Source organism: Lissotriton helveticus, chromosome 11, assembly GCF_964261635.1.
Source record: "Lissotriton helveticus chromosome 11, aLisHel1.1, whole genome shotgun sequence".
Taxonomy (NCBI): Eukaryota; Metazoa; Chordata; class Amphibia; order Caudata; family Salamandridae; genus Lissotriton; species Lissotriton helveticus.
This window is the reverse complement of record NC_136072.1, coordinates 164,431,194-164,447,527: the sequence shown is the minus strand read 5'-3', so window position 1 is coordinate 164,447,527 and position 16,334 is coordinate 164,431,194. Positions and strand designations below refer to the sequence as shown.

The 16,334-nt window shown below is 43.0% G+C and overlaps 1 protein-coding gene across 2 annotated transcripts in view; it reads left to right on the top strand.

Annotated features, from left to right (window-relative positions):
- Positions 1–16,334, top strand: part of TMEM44 (transmembrane protein 44) — a 193,534-nt gene that overhangs the window by 140,372 nt on the left and 36,828 nt on the right. For both annotated transcript variants that reach the window (XM_078666270.1, XM_078666271.1), the window contains exons 7-8: positions 3,492–3,662; positions 13,290–13,394. In XM_078666270.1, the coding sequence (XP_078522396.1) occupies positions 3,492–3,662; positions 13,290–13,394 (276 nt within the window). The remainder of the gene's footprint in view (positions 1–3,491; positions 3,663–13,289; positions 13,395–16,334) is intronic.

Here is a 16,334-nt window from a genome sequence, read left to right as displayed (position 1 = left end):
TACCCACACACACACATCAGGACTGCTGCCCTATTTTTATATTTAGAAAGTTAGCGCTGGTAAATAGGGATTCGAACTGAATTTTATGGTTTTATGTGTAGGTATAATTCTGTGTTCATGGACATCATCTATGTGTATAAGAATTATTTAGGAGATGGAACTGACACAGAGGAGCCCCATGAGTGCAACAAAAATAGAGAGCGCTGAATAGCACATGGAGTCTGCGATGCCGCAGAAGGTTTGAAGGAAGACAAGCTCACACCACAGAAGGGGCAGAAGTCTGTCACCTAATCACCACAAACATGGTCATAGATTTCATAGAAGATCAATCCCATTTTTTCTTCCAATGTATTGATAAACTTTGGTCACCCAAATAATTTATGGGGGCATTCTATTTCCAACTGCTCAAACAGTGCACTGCTCAGGCATGATCATTTGTGTGGCCAGTTTATTTAGTCTTGTATCCCAAAGTGTACCTTTTTAGTGTCTGATTTATTCACCTGTGTCCCCTAAAAGATAAACCAAGATGTCATAAAACAAGAGATAGTGTTAATTTTCAATAGTGCAGTGCTTGCCAAAGCCGTACGAGGCCAACTTACCTCGATGGGGTATAGCCACACGAGCTCGGTTCGTGTAATTACTTTCATGCAGTAGCAAAGCTTGAGTCAATTCTTTTGACTCTTAGGGTTAGAGAAGGCCCTGTTGAACAAAGCCCCACTGTCTAGTCCACACAGCTAAACGGTTTCAATGAAAGTAGCCTTTGTTAAACCCAAGTAGCTTGGTCTCTGCCACAAAGCCAGCGGGAAAGTGCATGTGGCCTATTCCAAACAAACCAACCTTAATTCTTGCTTCCCTTTGACCATAATGACAACTAACCTGGTTTATCTCAAACCTGTCACTCGATTTCAATTGATTCAAATCTGTCACTATTTATTAGCGGAGTCCGTCTCCAACAAGGAATTTCTCACGGCTCCATACTGTCTGCTTTACTCAGTCTATATATGGAACCCCATCGGGGTTATCCTTAACAGTTCTGGGATCCTTTATCCTCAATATGCTGATGATGCACAGGTAGCAGTCAAGATCTCTTTTCCCGTGGCCATCACAATTCTCTCTAATACCGTGGAGACCGTTCAATGGTGGATGACTTCATCATTCAGAACTCAAACCTCTGAAAGTGCTTGTTCATTTCTCCTAAAAATCCAATTGATCTATCATGGACCTTTATTATCTTGGACTGAAAACTAGTCTTTGTTGACCATGCAAAATAATATTGTTTTATAGACTTAACTTACAATTTCAAATAAACACTATGGCTAGGAGCACTTGGTTCTGTCTTAAGTTGCTTCGGGGCCTCAGTTTATTCTGGGAAATTACATCAATTTCAAGCTTTTGCTGAGTGGGTAGATCTGATGAGAATCTCATCCCACCCCAGGCTTCTCTGATTGTATTGAGAAACAAGTACCTCATTCGAGAAGGAAGAGGAGCCTGAGGAAGGGAAAGAAGACACAGGAGTGCCTGCTGGAGTGTTGGGTTATCAGAAATACCTGGCTTGAGGTTATCAGGGAAACAATTGAGGTAGATCCAGCTTTGATACTTTTCGTTTTTTTTACAAAAAGGGCAATCTAGGAACATGTCTAAATCAGGGCTGAGGTTCTTGCCAATAGTTTTCACTGATGCTCGTGAGTTGATTTTGCATAGGTTGCGAATCTCTAGGTTTCAAAGTTATCAAGAATGGCTTAGCAAAATGATCGGAATAAAGCAGTTTGAGGAAGCATATGCCAAAAGAGTTGGGGGTCTAAAGCGATTCAATACCTCTTAGCAGTATTTGGATTACATTATAAATCAAGACTTTGTTGCCTATTATGGTCCAGTGTAGCTTTGGTTCATTATGGGCCTTATAATCCTCCGACAGAGACAGCGCTGTTCTTTTAGGAATCCCGAGAGCATGAATATAAACTTTTTTTTTTGGCCCTTTACCCTGTAATGCATGGCAGCACTTTGTGTTTCTGTATCCAGATCTTAGCACGTTATAAAGATGTATGCTTAATCTAGGAGTACAACTCTACTAGGATCCGTCCACGCCGCACTGTAAGAATGATTAGAAATCTTTGCACTTTATAATGACGTATGTATGCTTGCCGTTCTATTATAACTCTATGCTTTAGTATCTATCGATTTTTAGAAATATCAGCACTCTAATGAAATATTTGATCTAAATCACTGTACTTTATTAGGATGTTTCTCTAATGCATAGTTGGAATTCTACTTTTTGTTAGAAATAAAATTAACATTATTTTTTCATGAATGTACAAGCAAATTGTTAGGGAATCCTAAAAATCCATTTGGAGGTTCTTTTGCACGTTTAAGCTGCTATATCCATATATAATGAGACTATTACCTTTGATCTATGCTATCTATGTATATTTATTCTGGAGGTGCTCAAATAAAAATATTTTTTAAAAAATAAAGAAATACCTGGCATGGACCATCATGGGTTAACAGCCTGGTGTGAGGAGGGAATCTAGGGCCAAAGATGGAAGGAGTCCAAAGTGAGTACATTTTAACCTGAAAGGTCAGTGCTCAAGAATTCCAAATAAAAGCTGGTGCAGAGATAAGGTACCCACTGTCAGGGTGAGCTGGTCCTGATTTAGGGCAGCGTTGGAGGAATTCTGACCAGCCCTCAACCAGGATACCAGCCCAGATTCTCAGGACGCCAAGTAGCAGAAGACCCCACCATACAAGGAAAAACACCATACAAACACGACAAAGTAGCGAACACTGAAGTGAAAGGGTGGAGTCTAACCTGAGGAGTGAACTAAGAGGGTGTAAAGCAACAAAGGTGTTAGTACTCAAGGTCAAGAGTATGAACTGAACGAAAGCAGAGAGCCAATACAGCCACACAATGTTGTCAGGCAAGGAGACACGTATACCATAAGGTTAAGTATTAATTCTCATATTGATGACACAGATGGTAATCCCTGATGCAGTGAGTTCACACTCCCATGGTGGTTAGCAGTCTAGTGTTTCCTAGATGCCATTGACCAGTCTTCTACAATCGCCAACCTCTTGAATCACTTGATTTTATGGCTGAAATGAGGGGTGGTCTGGAAGTGTTGTGATGGCATGCAATGGATCTGGGCTTACGATCCCGGAGTTTCTCTCTATCCAATTCCTAGCTAACCTTGAGTCTGAAGACTTTAATGCAAGCCCTCGTTCTCTTCAGACTGGACCACAGTGACTTGTTCCGCACTGCATTGTTGCTTCTTTGATACAAGTACTTGAGTAAATGCAGGGGAATGCTGGGAGATCTTTTCACACCAGAGGTGGCTGATTGTAGGTTGATCCTCAAATCTTAATCTCACTGCAGAGCCCGGTGTATGAAAAGTTTACTTTCACTCAGTTGAGAAGTCGTACTTTGCTTACTCTATAAACACTGAGCCACCACCCTCTTCTAAGGAACCATCCTTGACAAGGTTGTACCTAACCAGATCACCATTCTCTCCTGCCTCATGAAAAGCAAGTTCACCCGCAAGATGGGGCTAGTGGTGCAAACCTTTGAGACTCCGGACATGCGGGCACTCCTGGCACGAGAGGAGGAGGAGGAGGCGGAGGAAGAGAACGAGTTGGACGAGAAGCTCGGTGGTACAAATGGGGAAAAGGTGAGTGGATCTTCTAATTGGCAAATATGCAGATATTGACACATTCTTAGAGTGCCAAGAGGTGAAGTGGCAACTAACTGGGCACCTGACCGTGTATATGTTTAAACCTAGGATGGAGTATCATGAATATCACCCTGCAATAAACTGTGACTAGTAAAAAAACAAAACTCAAACTATGATGTTTGATTGGACTGCTTTTTGACTAAGATGGCACTAATAGGGTTAGTTTCAGGTTACCCTCCTAGGGGTGTTCTATGGCCAAGCACATATGTAACTGTTCCACAGTAGGAATTTAAGGTAAGATATGATGCTGTAGTTTCACTTGTTAAACGAGTGTAGCTGGCCAAAGTGCCCTGCTGTGTATTTGTTGTAACCCTAAGGAGATAGGCCTGTATAAACGTGGTTCAGGCTAGGCCTTATTTGAATATGAAACCCACAAATTGCCTGGACCACAGTTACTTAAATCAAAAACCTTTCAAGGGATGGAAAAATATTTATTCAATCCAAACCTGGCAACTTTATTTATTGCCAATTATTTTGTTATTTTTCAAACATTGCTTATACTCTGAATGACAGAAACACACACTGTACATTAAGATATTTAACAGTTTTGTACATAAAGAAACAAACAATGTCAATAAATGATATGCCAACATCAAACATCCTACAAAAAAATGAGTACATTACACAAAAAACAATAATACATACAAAAGTAATCAATAACTGAGAAGAATCTAGCGCATGGGGAATATTGTCAAATAAATGACAGCAATTCAAACATGACTACGTATCAAGAGAGAGAGAGAGGACCAGAAAGCTAGTCCTTATCCCCGGGGTTTATATATAGTGTTAATCAAAAAGAGACTAGCTTATGCATTATAAGTAGGACAAAGAGTTTAAGGACTCAGGTGTGTTTTGTCATGGGATGGGAGCATCTGGTTAGTGTGCTCATGAAGCCCTCACCCACCAACCTAGTTGGTGGCATGCTTCCTCGTCGGGCCCACCCAGTGACACCTAGCATGTCCCGGGTGTGCTTCAACGCCTGGTTACAGCGGAGCAGGTATGTCGCTGAGTTTGCGGTGAAGAGTGTTGTGAATGTGATGTTAAAACGGCTTGGCGATGGTCCCAGTACCCGAAGGTGAATTAGTCTTTAATACCTGGGCCACCGTCAGCGGTTAAAAATAAGGCTGTAGGATGTTAGAGGCAAGTTACGACCTCCCACATCCATGGTAAGTCAACATGTTTCAGCCAGTGCCTTATGAATATGCTGGCTTTCTTCAGGACTAAATAAAAGTAAGTGTATGTGATTAAACTAGTGGGTGTGTAATTCAGACTATGTGTATACACGCCCTAAAGTGTTTATCTATGTGTGAGAGGGGGGATTCCCTTCTCAAAACACCTGTACATGTAACAAATAGACAAGGACAAAACACACAGGGGGAAAAAAAGAGTCACTTGAATGTATTGCAACCCTGGCTCTCAAAGAGAATTACTTTGAATATGAAGGTACCTTCTATTTGCAAACGAACGGAACATCCATGGGCAGCGTTTTTGCCCCAAGCGTGGCAGGATTGTATGTACACAACTTTGAACGCACCCACATTGCCACTGACACCAACCCCTTCAGTCATCATATCTTGAACTGGCACAGATATATAGATGACATTTTAGTCATCTGGCAGGGATCCCAGACTGACTTAGACAGATTCATGACCTGGCTCAACATAAGGGACCCATACCTGAGATTTACCAGCACAGCCAGCAACCAACAGCTCCCCTTCCTAGACCTGGATATTAGAGTCAAAGACGGGACATTGGTCACAACAACCTATTACAAGCCAACTGTGAGGAACTCCCTGCTCCACTTCACGAGCTTCCACCCCCGCCCGCTCAGAGAGAACCTACCATTCGGTCAGTTTCTACGCATACGTAGAAACTGTACCAGTGTCACAGATTACAAACAACAATCTGCGGACCTGGCCATCAAACTGGAAAACCGTGGCTACCCAAAAGCCATCATCCGTAAAACGCAGAAAAGGGCTAGGAATCAAAACCGTGATGCCTTATTTGACAATGTCATAAAGGAGGACCAAGAACAACCCATCACCTGTGTCACCACCTACAACACAGTGTCCAACGAAGTAGCAAAGATCATCAAAAAACATTGGAGAATAATCAACTCTGGACAGAGGACATGGGACACCCCGAGATTTGCATACAAACGATGCAACAATCTCAAAGACCAATTGGTCAGCACCCGACCCAGACCACAACAAAAACAACCGACGAACACCGTCCTGAATGCATGGGGCTTACCTAAGGTCACAGGACACTACCCCTGCAATGACTGCAGCGTGTGTCACCTCACGACACACACAAAGACTCTGGAGTTGGAGCCCAATAAAATCTGGACCCAACGTAACCACACCAACTGCAACTCACGCAATGTGATATACCTTCTCACATGCACGTGTGGCCTCCGATATGTGGGGATGACAACACGCAAAGTCAAGACTAGAATAACAGAGCATTGCAGTACCATAAGATGCAAGAAAAACATCAGCAGACTGACCAACCACTTCATCACCCACTGCCACACACCCAACGACCTAAACTGGACGGTCATTGAGCAAATCCCAGAGAGCACAATTGACAACGACAAAAAACTCCTGAGCAAAGAGCAGCGATGGATATATCACCTTTCTACGGCTACCCAGGGCCTTAATGACGCCATCCCTTGGAATTCCCTGACATGCCCATGACTCTAAGGATTATACCTACAGCACCACCCTGTAAACCCACCAGGGCTGGCATTTCTCCGCCTACCACGGATTACTAAGAACCCCCTCGTAACATATCTCCCCTGAGATAGAGCCCGACAATTCTTAATACTGGTTTAATGGTGCCCCCCATGATATGTTAATAGTACCACCCACCATCATGCACCCTGGCAGTATACATTCCCCGCCAGTGGCTATGGTTTCAGTGCATATCCCAAGCACTTCACCCTAATCCCACCATTGTGCCAACAGTTCAGCGCATTGGCAAGGTACATTTCTCCATAATTAACTATTCCGCGCGCCTCTTGCCAGCGCCAACAACTCATAGCAGCACCTTGGCACTTCATGGGCCAATAACTCAGTGCCCCGCTCGCACGCAAGCGCAATGGAACGCATACGCGCGCTTCTCTCAATGCGCAAGCGCGGAGATAAGACTAGCGCCCGCACATGCGCACTGTTGCCGCTGGTAACACACATGCGCAAACGCGACTCACGTGTAGCAGTGCACACTCGGGCGCCCCTGCGAGCACCATGACTCAACAGTTTGAGTCTCTCTACTCTTTCCTCCGCCATACAGATGTAAGCAATTACCCAATTAACCATGGTATAAAACGCTTGGCGATACCGGTCATTCGCCACCGGTATGCGAAGGAGGCACAATAGGTCCAGAGCAGATCCTACCCAGAAAAGCTGTGAGTATGACTGAACAACCACCACGACCACTTGTAAGCGCTACCTTTTCTCCCTTACAGGTCTCCTAATCCAAGTGGCCAAAACCTTTCTTTCCTACAGGGTCAACCCCTTGCCTCTTCACAACCTTGGAGCATAATACTGCTTAAACTAGCGTAAGAAACAACCTTGCGCCCTTTCTTCACATATATGCACTATGGTTGTAACTACCGTGTTTTTGCCACTCCACCCCCGAACTATAAGTGCGAACCTCACCCTAATGGTACCACCAATACCATTACACTAGCAGCCGCCTATAGCCTGCACCCTCCTCGCTACAGAGTCGGCAGTCAGATGTATATAATGCAATACATTCAAGTGACTCTTTTTCCCCCTGTGTGTTTTGTCCTTGTCTATTTGTTACATGTACAGGTGTTTTGAGAAGGGAATCCTCCCTCTCACACATAGATAAACACTTTAGGGCGTGTATACACATAGTCTGAATTACACACCCACTAGTTTAATCACATACACTTACTTTTATTTAGTCCTGAAGAAAGCCAGCATATTCATAAGGCACTGGCTGAAACATGTTGACTTACCATGGATGTGGGAGGTCGTAACTTGCCTCTAACATCCTACAGCCTTATTTTTAACCGCTGACGGTGGCCCAGATATTAAAGACTAATTCACCTTCGGGTACTGGGACCATCGCCAAGCCGTTTTAACATCACATTCACAACACTCTTCACCGCAAACTCAGCGACATACCTGCTCCGCTGTAACCAGGCGTTGAAGCACACCCGGGACACGCTAGGTGTTACTGGGTGGGCCCGACGATGAAGCAAGCCACCAACTAGGTTGGTGGGTGAGGGCTTCATGAGCACACTAACCAGATGCTCCCATCCCATGACAAAACACACCTGAGTCCTTATACTCTTTGTTCTACTTATAATGCATAAGCTAGTCTCTTTTTGATTAACACTATAGCAATTCAAACATATCTGGACTAATGGGTCCTGGTTATCTTTATAAATGAAGTGTTATTCCACCACAAACTGCCGACGCGTTTCAAGACCAGGACAGTCGTCCCTGGTCTCTCATCAGGGCTTAAATTCTTTGTGTCAGACTTTTTTTAGGAAGAAGGAGGTGTGCTGTTGTGGGCACCGGGGGATTCAGTCGTTTTGTGTGGACAATCTTGGGTGTGCCGTTCGGCGGCTTAGTCACGAAAGGTTGTAACCATCATTGAATTCCCTTATTCGTCCTTCGTTCCTTCGTGAACTCGATGAATCTTCCGCACACACTGACCTTCAATGTACGCACTGTCTCCGCACTGGGTTGTTTAGAGATCTCAGTCAAGATCATGTACAAAACTGTTAAATATCTTAATGTACAGTGTGTGTTTCTGTCATTCAGAGTATAAGCAATGTTTGAAAAATAACAAAATAATTGGCAATAAATAAAGTTGCCAGGTTTGGATTGAATAAATATTTTTCCATCCCTTGAAAGGTTTTTGCTTTAACCCCTTGGGTGCTCATGACGAGCTCAGCTCGTCATGAGCTACGGCGCTCCGGTGCTCATGACGAGCTGAGCTCGTCATGACCTTGCCCGTTCCGTGGAACGCTCGCACGCTGGGCTGATTCCCCTGCTGTGCTGAACGTTCTATGGGAACGGGTGTGACCATGACGAGCTCAGCTCATCATGAGCACCGGAGCGCCGTAGCTCATGACGAGCTGACCTCGCCATGAGCACCGGGGCGCTTTACGCGCCCCCCCCCCGCCCCCCAGCACAGCGGGGGAATGTGCCCCGCAGCCAAGGGGTTAAGTAACTGTGGTCCAGGTAATTTGTGTGCTCCTGTGTATTTGTGGCAGGTTCAGCATCCATGTGTATGCAAAGCAGTTTGCTGGCTTTTGAGGGGCACAGTGGCTCTGAAAGGTGGGTGATGAGTAGTTAATTTAGCAAAATGTGGGAACCAAATTCTGAAATGTTTTGTTCCCATTTACTGTAAGATTATTGATGGTTCTCCATTCTTCTAAGTAGATCCTTGGAGGTTAGATATGCTTACCATCTGTCTAAGACTAAACGTGATAGTCTGTCCCACAGAACAGAAGAAATGGGAGGTGTCCAGGAGAATACAAAAGTTAATTGCTATTATGTGCAATAAAGTCCCGAAATCTCACTAACTAGTACTCACTCTGATGAAAGAACAGAAATCACTTGAATACAGTGATTAGAATAGAAACAATACATGTTGAGGTGTTTTAACACCTTATTAAAAAGGATAAAAGATTCTTTGAAAAAGTTGAAGAGTAGCAAAGTTCATTTTTAGATATGCCTTGAGTTTAATTTATAGTGAGAACCTCAAACCATTAATTCTACAAAGAAGTACATTAAGAAGTGTAAAGACGAAGAGGCCTTTGGATCAGCCCTGTTCAATCTTTGGTTGTCACATATTTTTCATGGTTATCCATCGCTTGCATGGGCTGCCCGTTGTGGTCATGGCTTTTCATGAATGGTTACATTGTCCCATTTGAGTTCCCATTTGCTTTTAATGATGGTGGGAAGTAGACCTTTTGTTAGACTACAGCAAATATGTGCACTTTTAAGGTTTTACTTTGCTGACAGAATAACATTTTAATTGCTGGTTTGTGGATTTTTTTAAATTTAGGAATTACTTGCTGTTTGAATGTCTTAGCATGTTAAAAAGACACAGGGCTATCCTTTAACCACTGTTGTACCTTAATTTGTTTTACTTTGCCGTTAATATAGGATCTTGTTGAATTTGCAGCTTTTTTATCACAAAGGAAAGACATGAGCACACACAAACTTTATTGAAGATGCAAGAGAAATACTAGCCCTATGTTAAAAGAATCAACCAAGCAATGTTTAGTGGGTGTGTCTTCAGGTTCACCACTTAAAATCCAAGCTTCATCTTCTGATTCATGTTTTTTGCAGTCTTCTTTAAAGCAAATCCACTAATGGATAGACTCCCTTTCCTTGGCACTCACTCACTGACACATATCTTCCATACCATATGACTTCTAATAGAAAAGTAAAACCTTTATCACCAGTTAACGTGAAAATATTGTCACTAAACACCAACCAATGTATTATCTAAAAAGGTCAGATTTTGTTTTACACATTTGTTCATATATAAAATTATAACATAGTATATATAATACTGAATTGTGTTGAGTTGAAGAGAGAATAGAAATCTTACATATATAAAAATTCCTTGATAAATGTCTTACTTTCAAAGCGCAACCACTACTTTTCAAGTTGTCACTTTTTCTAATAATTCTGTAGCACAATACTAAAAATACACAAATAGTTAAAAACAAATAGTAAAAAAATCTCAAATGTTCAATGCCATATTTTATCCAAACTATAGCTCAAAATTGTTGACGCGGCGTTTCGGTGGTTTTATATATTCTCTCCACCTTCTTCAGGACAAACAATTCTGATAAGAACACAAATATATATTTACGTGTTCCAATCTCCAATATGTTTCTCATGGGGATGGATTGAGTAATATTTGGTAGACCTGTCCATGGTTTATCAACCCACCTCAGTTATTAATGCTGTGGTGGAGATGTGTTCATAATGTCTTCATTTGAAGTATAAATATGCAAGGAGCCTTTATTATTTGTTCACTGTATCAGAAGTATCACGTTCGATATCCTTCCTCATGATCTTCAATTTTCACAGAAGCTTCCTCTCTCGTGATCCAGATTATTCAAATTCTTTAAATCTACAACTTAACTCTGCCATTAAAGTCTGTTCAGGAAAAGGGCCCTACACCCAGCTTCCACATTCCTGTGGCCCAGGATGTTTTCTCATTATGAATTACATGGCTTGTACTTCTTGGAAAGCAGGTGGCAACACACCCCAAGTCACACAACTATTACAAAACACCTCACCTAATAAGAAAAGCAGACCTTTTGTCTTTTGGCAAAGCTTACCGAGGCTGCAACTCGCACCTAACATTCTGAAGAAGATTAATAACTTTTTGATTGCCTCATTTATACTTTCATGATAAAGTGACTGGAGCTAGGGGGCTGGAAAGATGCAAATTACAACTAAGGTTGTAGGTGAAATGTGTACAGTTACTTTACACACAGGCTATGGGCCTTCCTAGTAAGGGTGGGCACATTAGCTGAGTGCAGGCACAGTCTGACATTGTCTGTTGATAATGTCCTAGGCAACTGTCTGTTATTGTTGCACACAAAAATAAGGCCTGGAATTTCTTGTTTAGGTCTGTCATTAAAGAATGCAAAAAATGTGACGGACAGGTCCGCATCCCAGTCCATTCTTATTTCGCACACCATGCAACTTCAGTTTCGACTCAGCCATATGCATATCAGTCTTCTCCCTGCTCCAATGGAAACAGTTCATCCTGAAGGACCACGCCAGGTCCTCGCTGAAATAGAATATAAGCAACTTAGGACCATTTTCACCCTAGGTATGGGCTCATCAGCCGGGTACAGCTTGATTCCAGTGACAGTAAGCATGAGACCGACGTTTGGGCATACCTGCCACACTCAAGTATGCAGGAAAAGTGATGGATGGAATGCTTGAATTAATTTTACCCACTGTAATTACTCGGTCCACATCCCAGCCCATCTTCATTTTGCACACCATGCCACCTCAGTTTGTACCCAGCCATATGCAAATCAGCCCTGATCCTGCTCCAATGGGAACAGTTCAGCCGAACTGTCTTGCATGACAGCACAGCTGTCTGCCTGGCCTACTGTTACCATGTTATTACAGTATACATAGAGTGGGTGTTGGCTCTAGCCTGAGGAGTATTTCTCTCACCCTATTCTATTGGCTCTTCGATCCATCATTCTGCCTCCTATAGAGGGCTTGCACTCGTATGCATGAGGGATTATTTTACATTTTACAAGTACACTGAATCATCACACATTACATTATTTATCTCATAGATACATTGCATTCAGAAGCAATTGTTTTCTGTTTTGTATTTCCACTGCAGAAAGACTTTCTTGAATGTTTTACTCAGGACTCAAAATACATGCCAGATGTATTACCTTTGCCAGTGTTTGCTAGGGGTGCATGTAGGATTTCTAAAAGATGAATGCTGCACATCTTAAAAGTATTTCTTAGTGTTGACTGCAAAGCATAACTTGTGCCACAAGACAAGGATCTCGTATATCTGTTCATGCATATGTTTTAATATTAATACACAGCAGAAGAGGGGTGAGAGGTACATCTCCTTTTCCGTCCTCCCTCTTGAATAACCTTGAATTCACACACAAAAAGAGAAAAGGAGGTAGTAAAAATGGGGTGGGGGCGGTTTGCCTCTCTTTCATGAAAAACCACAAGGTTTTATTACAATACCCTCACCCACTAGTAGTGGCATGCTTCATTATTGGGCATGCTTCAACATCTCTGCACAGATCAACGCCAGAGACGGAGCAAGGGGTTAAGGGGAAAGACAATACTTACATTTATGGGGATCCACAGTGCAGAAAATCTCATTAAAACTACCTAAGGGACGTCCCTGGTTTCTCTTTATTATTGGGCCCCCTAGGCAGGATTAGGATTAAAATAAAAACCAGTGATGAATCCGGATATTAATGCCCCATTATCCTATTTATAGGCTATCTGTCAACATGTTTCGGCCTGTTGATTCGCATCTATGGGTCGGTCGGCCTGCCTCAGGACTAAGATTCCACACTTGAACCTAACCACTCATTTTTGTGAGTTCGTATAATTTGAGTGGAGGCATCTTACTCGGCGACCTTATTTGCAGCTTCTTGTAACCACACTCAGAGTTTTCCGTTTCATTAGTACATTCTCTGAAACCGGGGTAGGAGTGTAAGCATCTTCCTGAAGTCACACAATCGTCAAGGGACGGATGCCTCTTTACTTTGCCTCTCACTCCCGTCCATAGTCTGCAGAGTGCGATTACAAGGAGTGACAAGTAAGGTCATCCTTCCATCTTTCATAATTTGATCAAATAAGTCCAGTTACCATTACTTAATAACAATAATTGTGACAGAAATGTTGTATCAGAAGCACTTTAAATAAAAGTGCCACATAACGAAAGGTTTTAGTAACGTTTTTAATACCCTTTGAATCTATTTTAAATGTATCTTTTGAATAAAAAATATTTTTCTAAGTATTAAAAATCAATTTTCTTCTTTGGGTTTAGAGGTCAAATTGGACGCCACTCAAAATGTTTCCAACTGCAAGGGCCTCTCACAAGGTGTCAGAAATTGGCCGTTACATGGATCTGAGCATTGAGCCTGTGCAGAAGGTAAGGCTGACTAAAAGGAAGACCAAAAGAATGTCGAAGAAGGGTATAGTCTGGGCCACTGAAATTATGCGTTCCTGTGGCGCCGCATAAGTATAGATTTGCCACATAACTCATCATCTACTGCATAATGTGCAAATTTTAACAAAAAATAATTCCAGCTCAATCGCTTCATAAAGTTAAAAAAAAACGTGGCAACACATGTTGACGGGCAATTGAAAGGCCCTTTGCAAAGGCTGGCCAGTCATTTGCATATTGCTGTATTCGGGGGTTGACCTGGTACTGATTAGGAAAAACCTTTGCCAATACATTATTAATAAGTGTCAAAAAGACAAAATAGTAAAGTAATACTATCTCAAAATGTGTAACATTACGCCTCATAAGTTGCCTTTTCTTACCTCATATCATAGTTAACCCGGACACATAATTTGGTCCAACCCTGCCACAGAATTCCTGTTACTAACCACCACTGGGTATGGGCTCTCAAGCAGCAAGGCCAAACCCTGCCTTATATGTATCATAAAAAAGATGCCAGTGCTGCTAATCTCAATTCATAAAATTCCTGTGGCTTCGGTTATAGTGTTGATAAAGGTTACTCAGGCAAGTTGGAACACTTTTTGAAGGTGTAGAGACCGTGCGACAAATAATTCATTATATATTTGCAAGCACAGCTGCTTTCCTTAAGAATGACGACGCACTGACACCCTAATGCCACTAGATGGCGCCTTCTGCTTGAACTACGGTGTTTCCATTTTCACTATGGTGCATTTCCTTTTTGAATACAGAAAACCTTGTATGTTTAACCTCTGACCAGGGCCGTTCCTAGGATTTTCGGGGCCCTGGGCAAAAAGGAATGTACGAGTCCCCTGAAATTTACATAAGTGACACCTTCTGATCTAGGGGAAGGTGCTTTGTGCATACTCCAACTGGGCTGCAGCTCCTCCTCTCAGCCACCCAAGCATCTCTTGTACAGACCATTTCGGACTGAAGGTGTGAGAATTGCTTGGGGGCTGAGTTAAACCTGTGTGGGCTAAAGTGCTGACAATGGGCGCCCTGCGGAGTCTCTGAATGGGCAGCCCAAGAGGTGTCCCCCCTCCCCTAGGCCTTCCCACACCATCCCTTAGAGGCCCTAGGAGGGGGCCCCCCTCCCATGAGCCCAATTGTAAAGAGACGCATTTCTTTCACTTTGATTGGCTTGGGTAAACGAGGACTGGTGGGGTGTTGCCATTGTGCGGGGCCCCATCCTGGTAGGTAGAGTGCGAGGCCCTGGACAGCTGCCCACAATGCCCATGCCTAGCGCCGGCCCTGCCTCTTACTGGTGTTACTCCATCAGAAGTTGAAATGCAAAGCACAGCTTAAGGACTTTGAACTTCTTTCAAAGTTGGCATTCTGGATTACCAGCAGGCGCATTTGTTAAGCGCACGTTCACCTGTAGGCTTGTTGGCACTGAATAACAGATGTATTTTGTTACCCAACTCAATGGTACTCATTTTATCAACCTTCGAAGGATGAACGGCTGAGCAGACCTGCCGGGATTTTCACCTGTGACCATGAGGTCAATCACGGGTCCCACGGGTCCCTACAGTGGACGCATTAGTCCACAAGTCCCAGCTACGGACTGTGAACAGCGGAAGAGACCTGTAGAATTTGAACCTGTGGTATTTTTCACAATTACGCTCCTCACCAGGCTCCCCACCAGGCATACGCCCTTGCATTTAATGGCATGACCCTGACTGTTAGAGAACACTCTCGAGAGCTATAACTCTGTAACTTAAGTTAACTTGTATTTAGCTTTTCAAATACGAAATATCTATCTGTGTATCCTGAATCGCTCTAACTTTTCTAAATATGTAACCTGTAATTAATATGTAATTTGTAAAAATGTAACTCTCACCATGAGTAACCATAGTAGCTATATGTATTGTCCACTGCTACCCTACTACTCTTAATTTCTCATGTAACCTTCTTCGCTTTATTGTAAAGCGCTCAGACACCTCTGTGTAATGACGGCACTATATAAAATCACATAAATAAATACATGCGGTGAAACACCGATCCCTCATCAGGCCCAACCAACCATGTGATCCACGCGCAGAGATTGATGCCCGGCTCCTGCATCCAACAGCGAGGAGCGATGCATGTGAGGGTGTGAAAGTGAAGATGTAGCCAATCATTTTGCTAATCTCATTCTTTCCTCTCTACGGAGCTATACCTAATAGTCAGAGCCACTGTAATTATGCGATACTGTGGCCACACCATTTTCCGCATAATTATGGATTTGCCACATAATCAATCTTCAGGTGCATAATTTACAGGTTTTTGTATAAAAAGAAAATGTTTCTAGCCCAAACGAATCCAAAAAAAAATTTAAGTGCAGCAACACGTGTTTCAGTGCATTGAAAGGCCCTTTGCAAAAGTTGACTGGTCACTTTTCAGTTGCCTATTGCTGGATGTGAGTGTTAAACTGTTACTGATGAGGTGGAACCTTTGCTCAGACAGTGTGACTGTGTGTAAAAAAGGCAAAATAAAGCAGTAATACTGTTGCAAAATGTGCCACGTTACACTGCTTTTTTTGTCGTCTTTAGCTGCGTAATTTAGTAAATGCTGTTCCATATTTTGACCCACCCCGTCGCATAATTCCAGTGGTCCTGCTAATAGTTGGCGTGTACACGTCATTGTTGGCTTTTTGTGCCCTCTCACTCCCCACCTCTTCCAGTGGATGGAAAGAGTGAGTAACTGTCAGCACTATTGTACTTTTACGCAGGGCTCGAATCGGGGTACCACGCGGGTGGACGGCGTCCCCCCACTTATTTTACCGGGGGACGCCAACCTTCCTGCCAAACAGCTGGACTTCACTCTTTGGCCTCTCTGGGAAGAGGAGCTCAGCACCTTTCGTGACGTCACTTCCTGTCGTGCCGTCACTTCCGGTGACAGCGTCCCGCC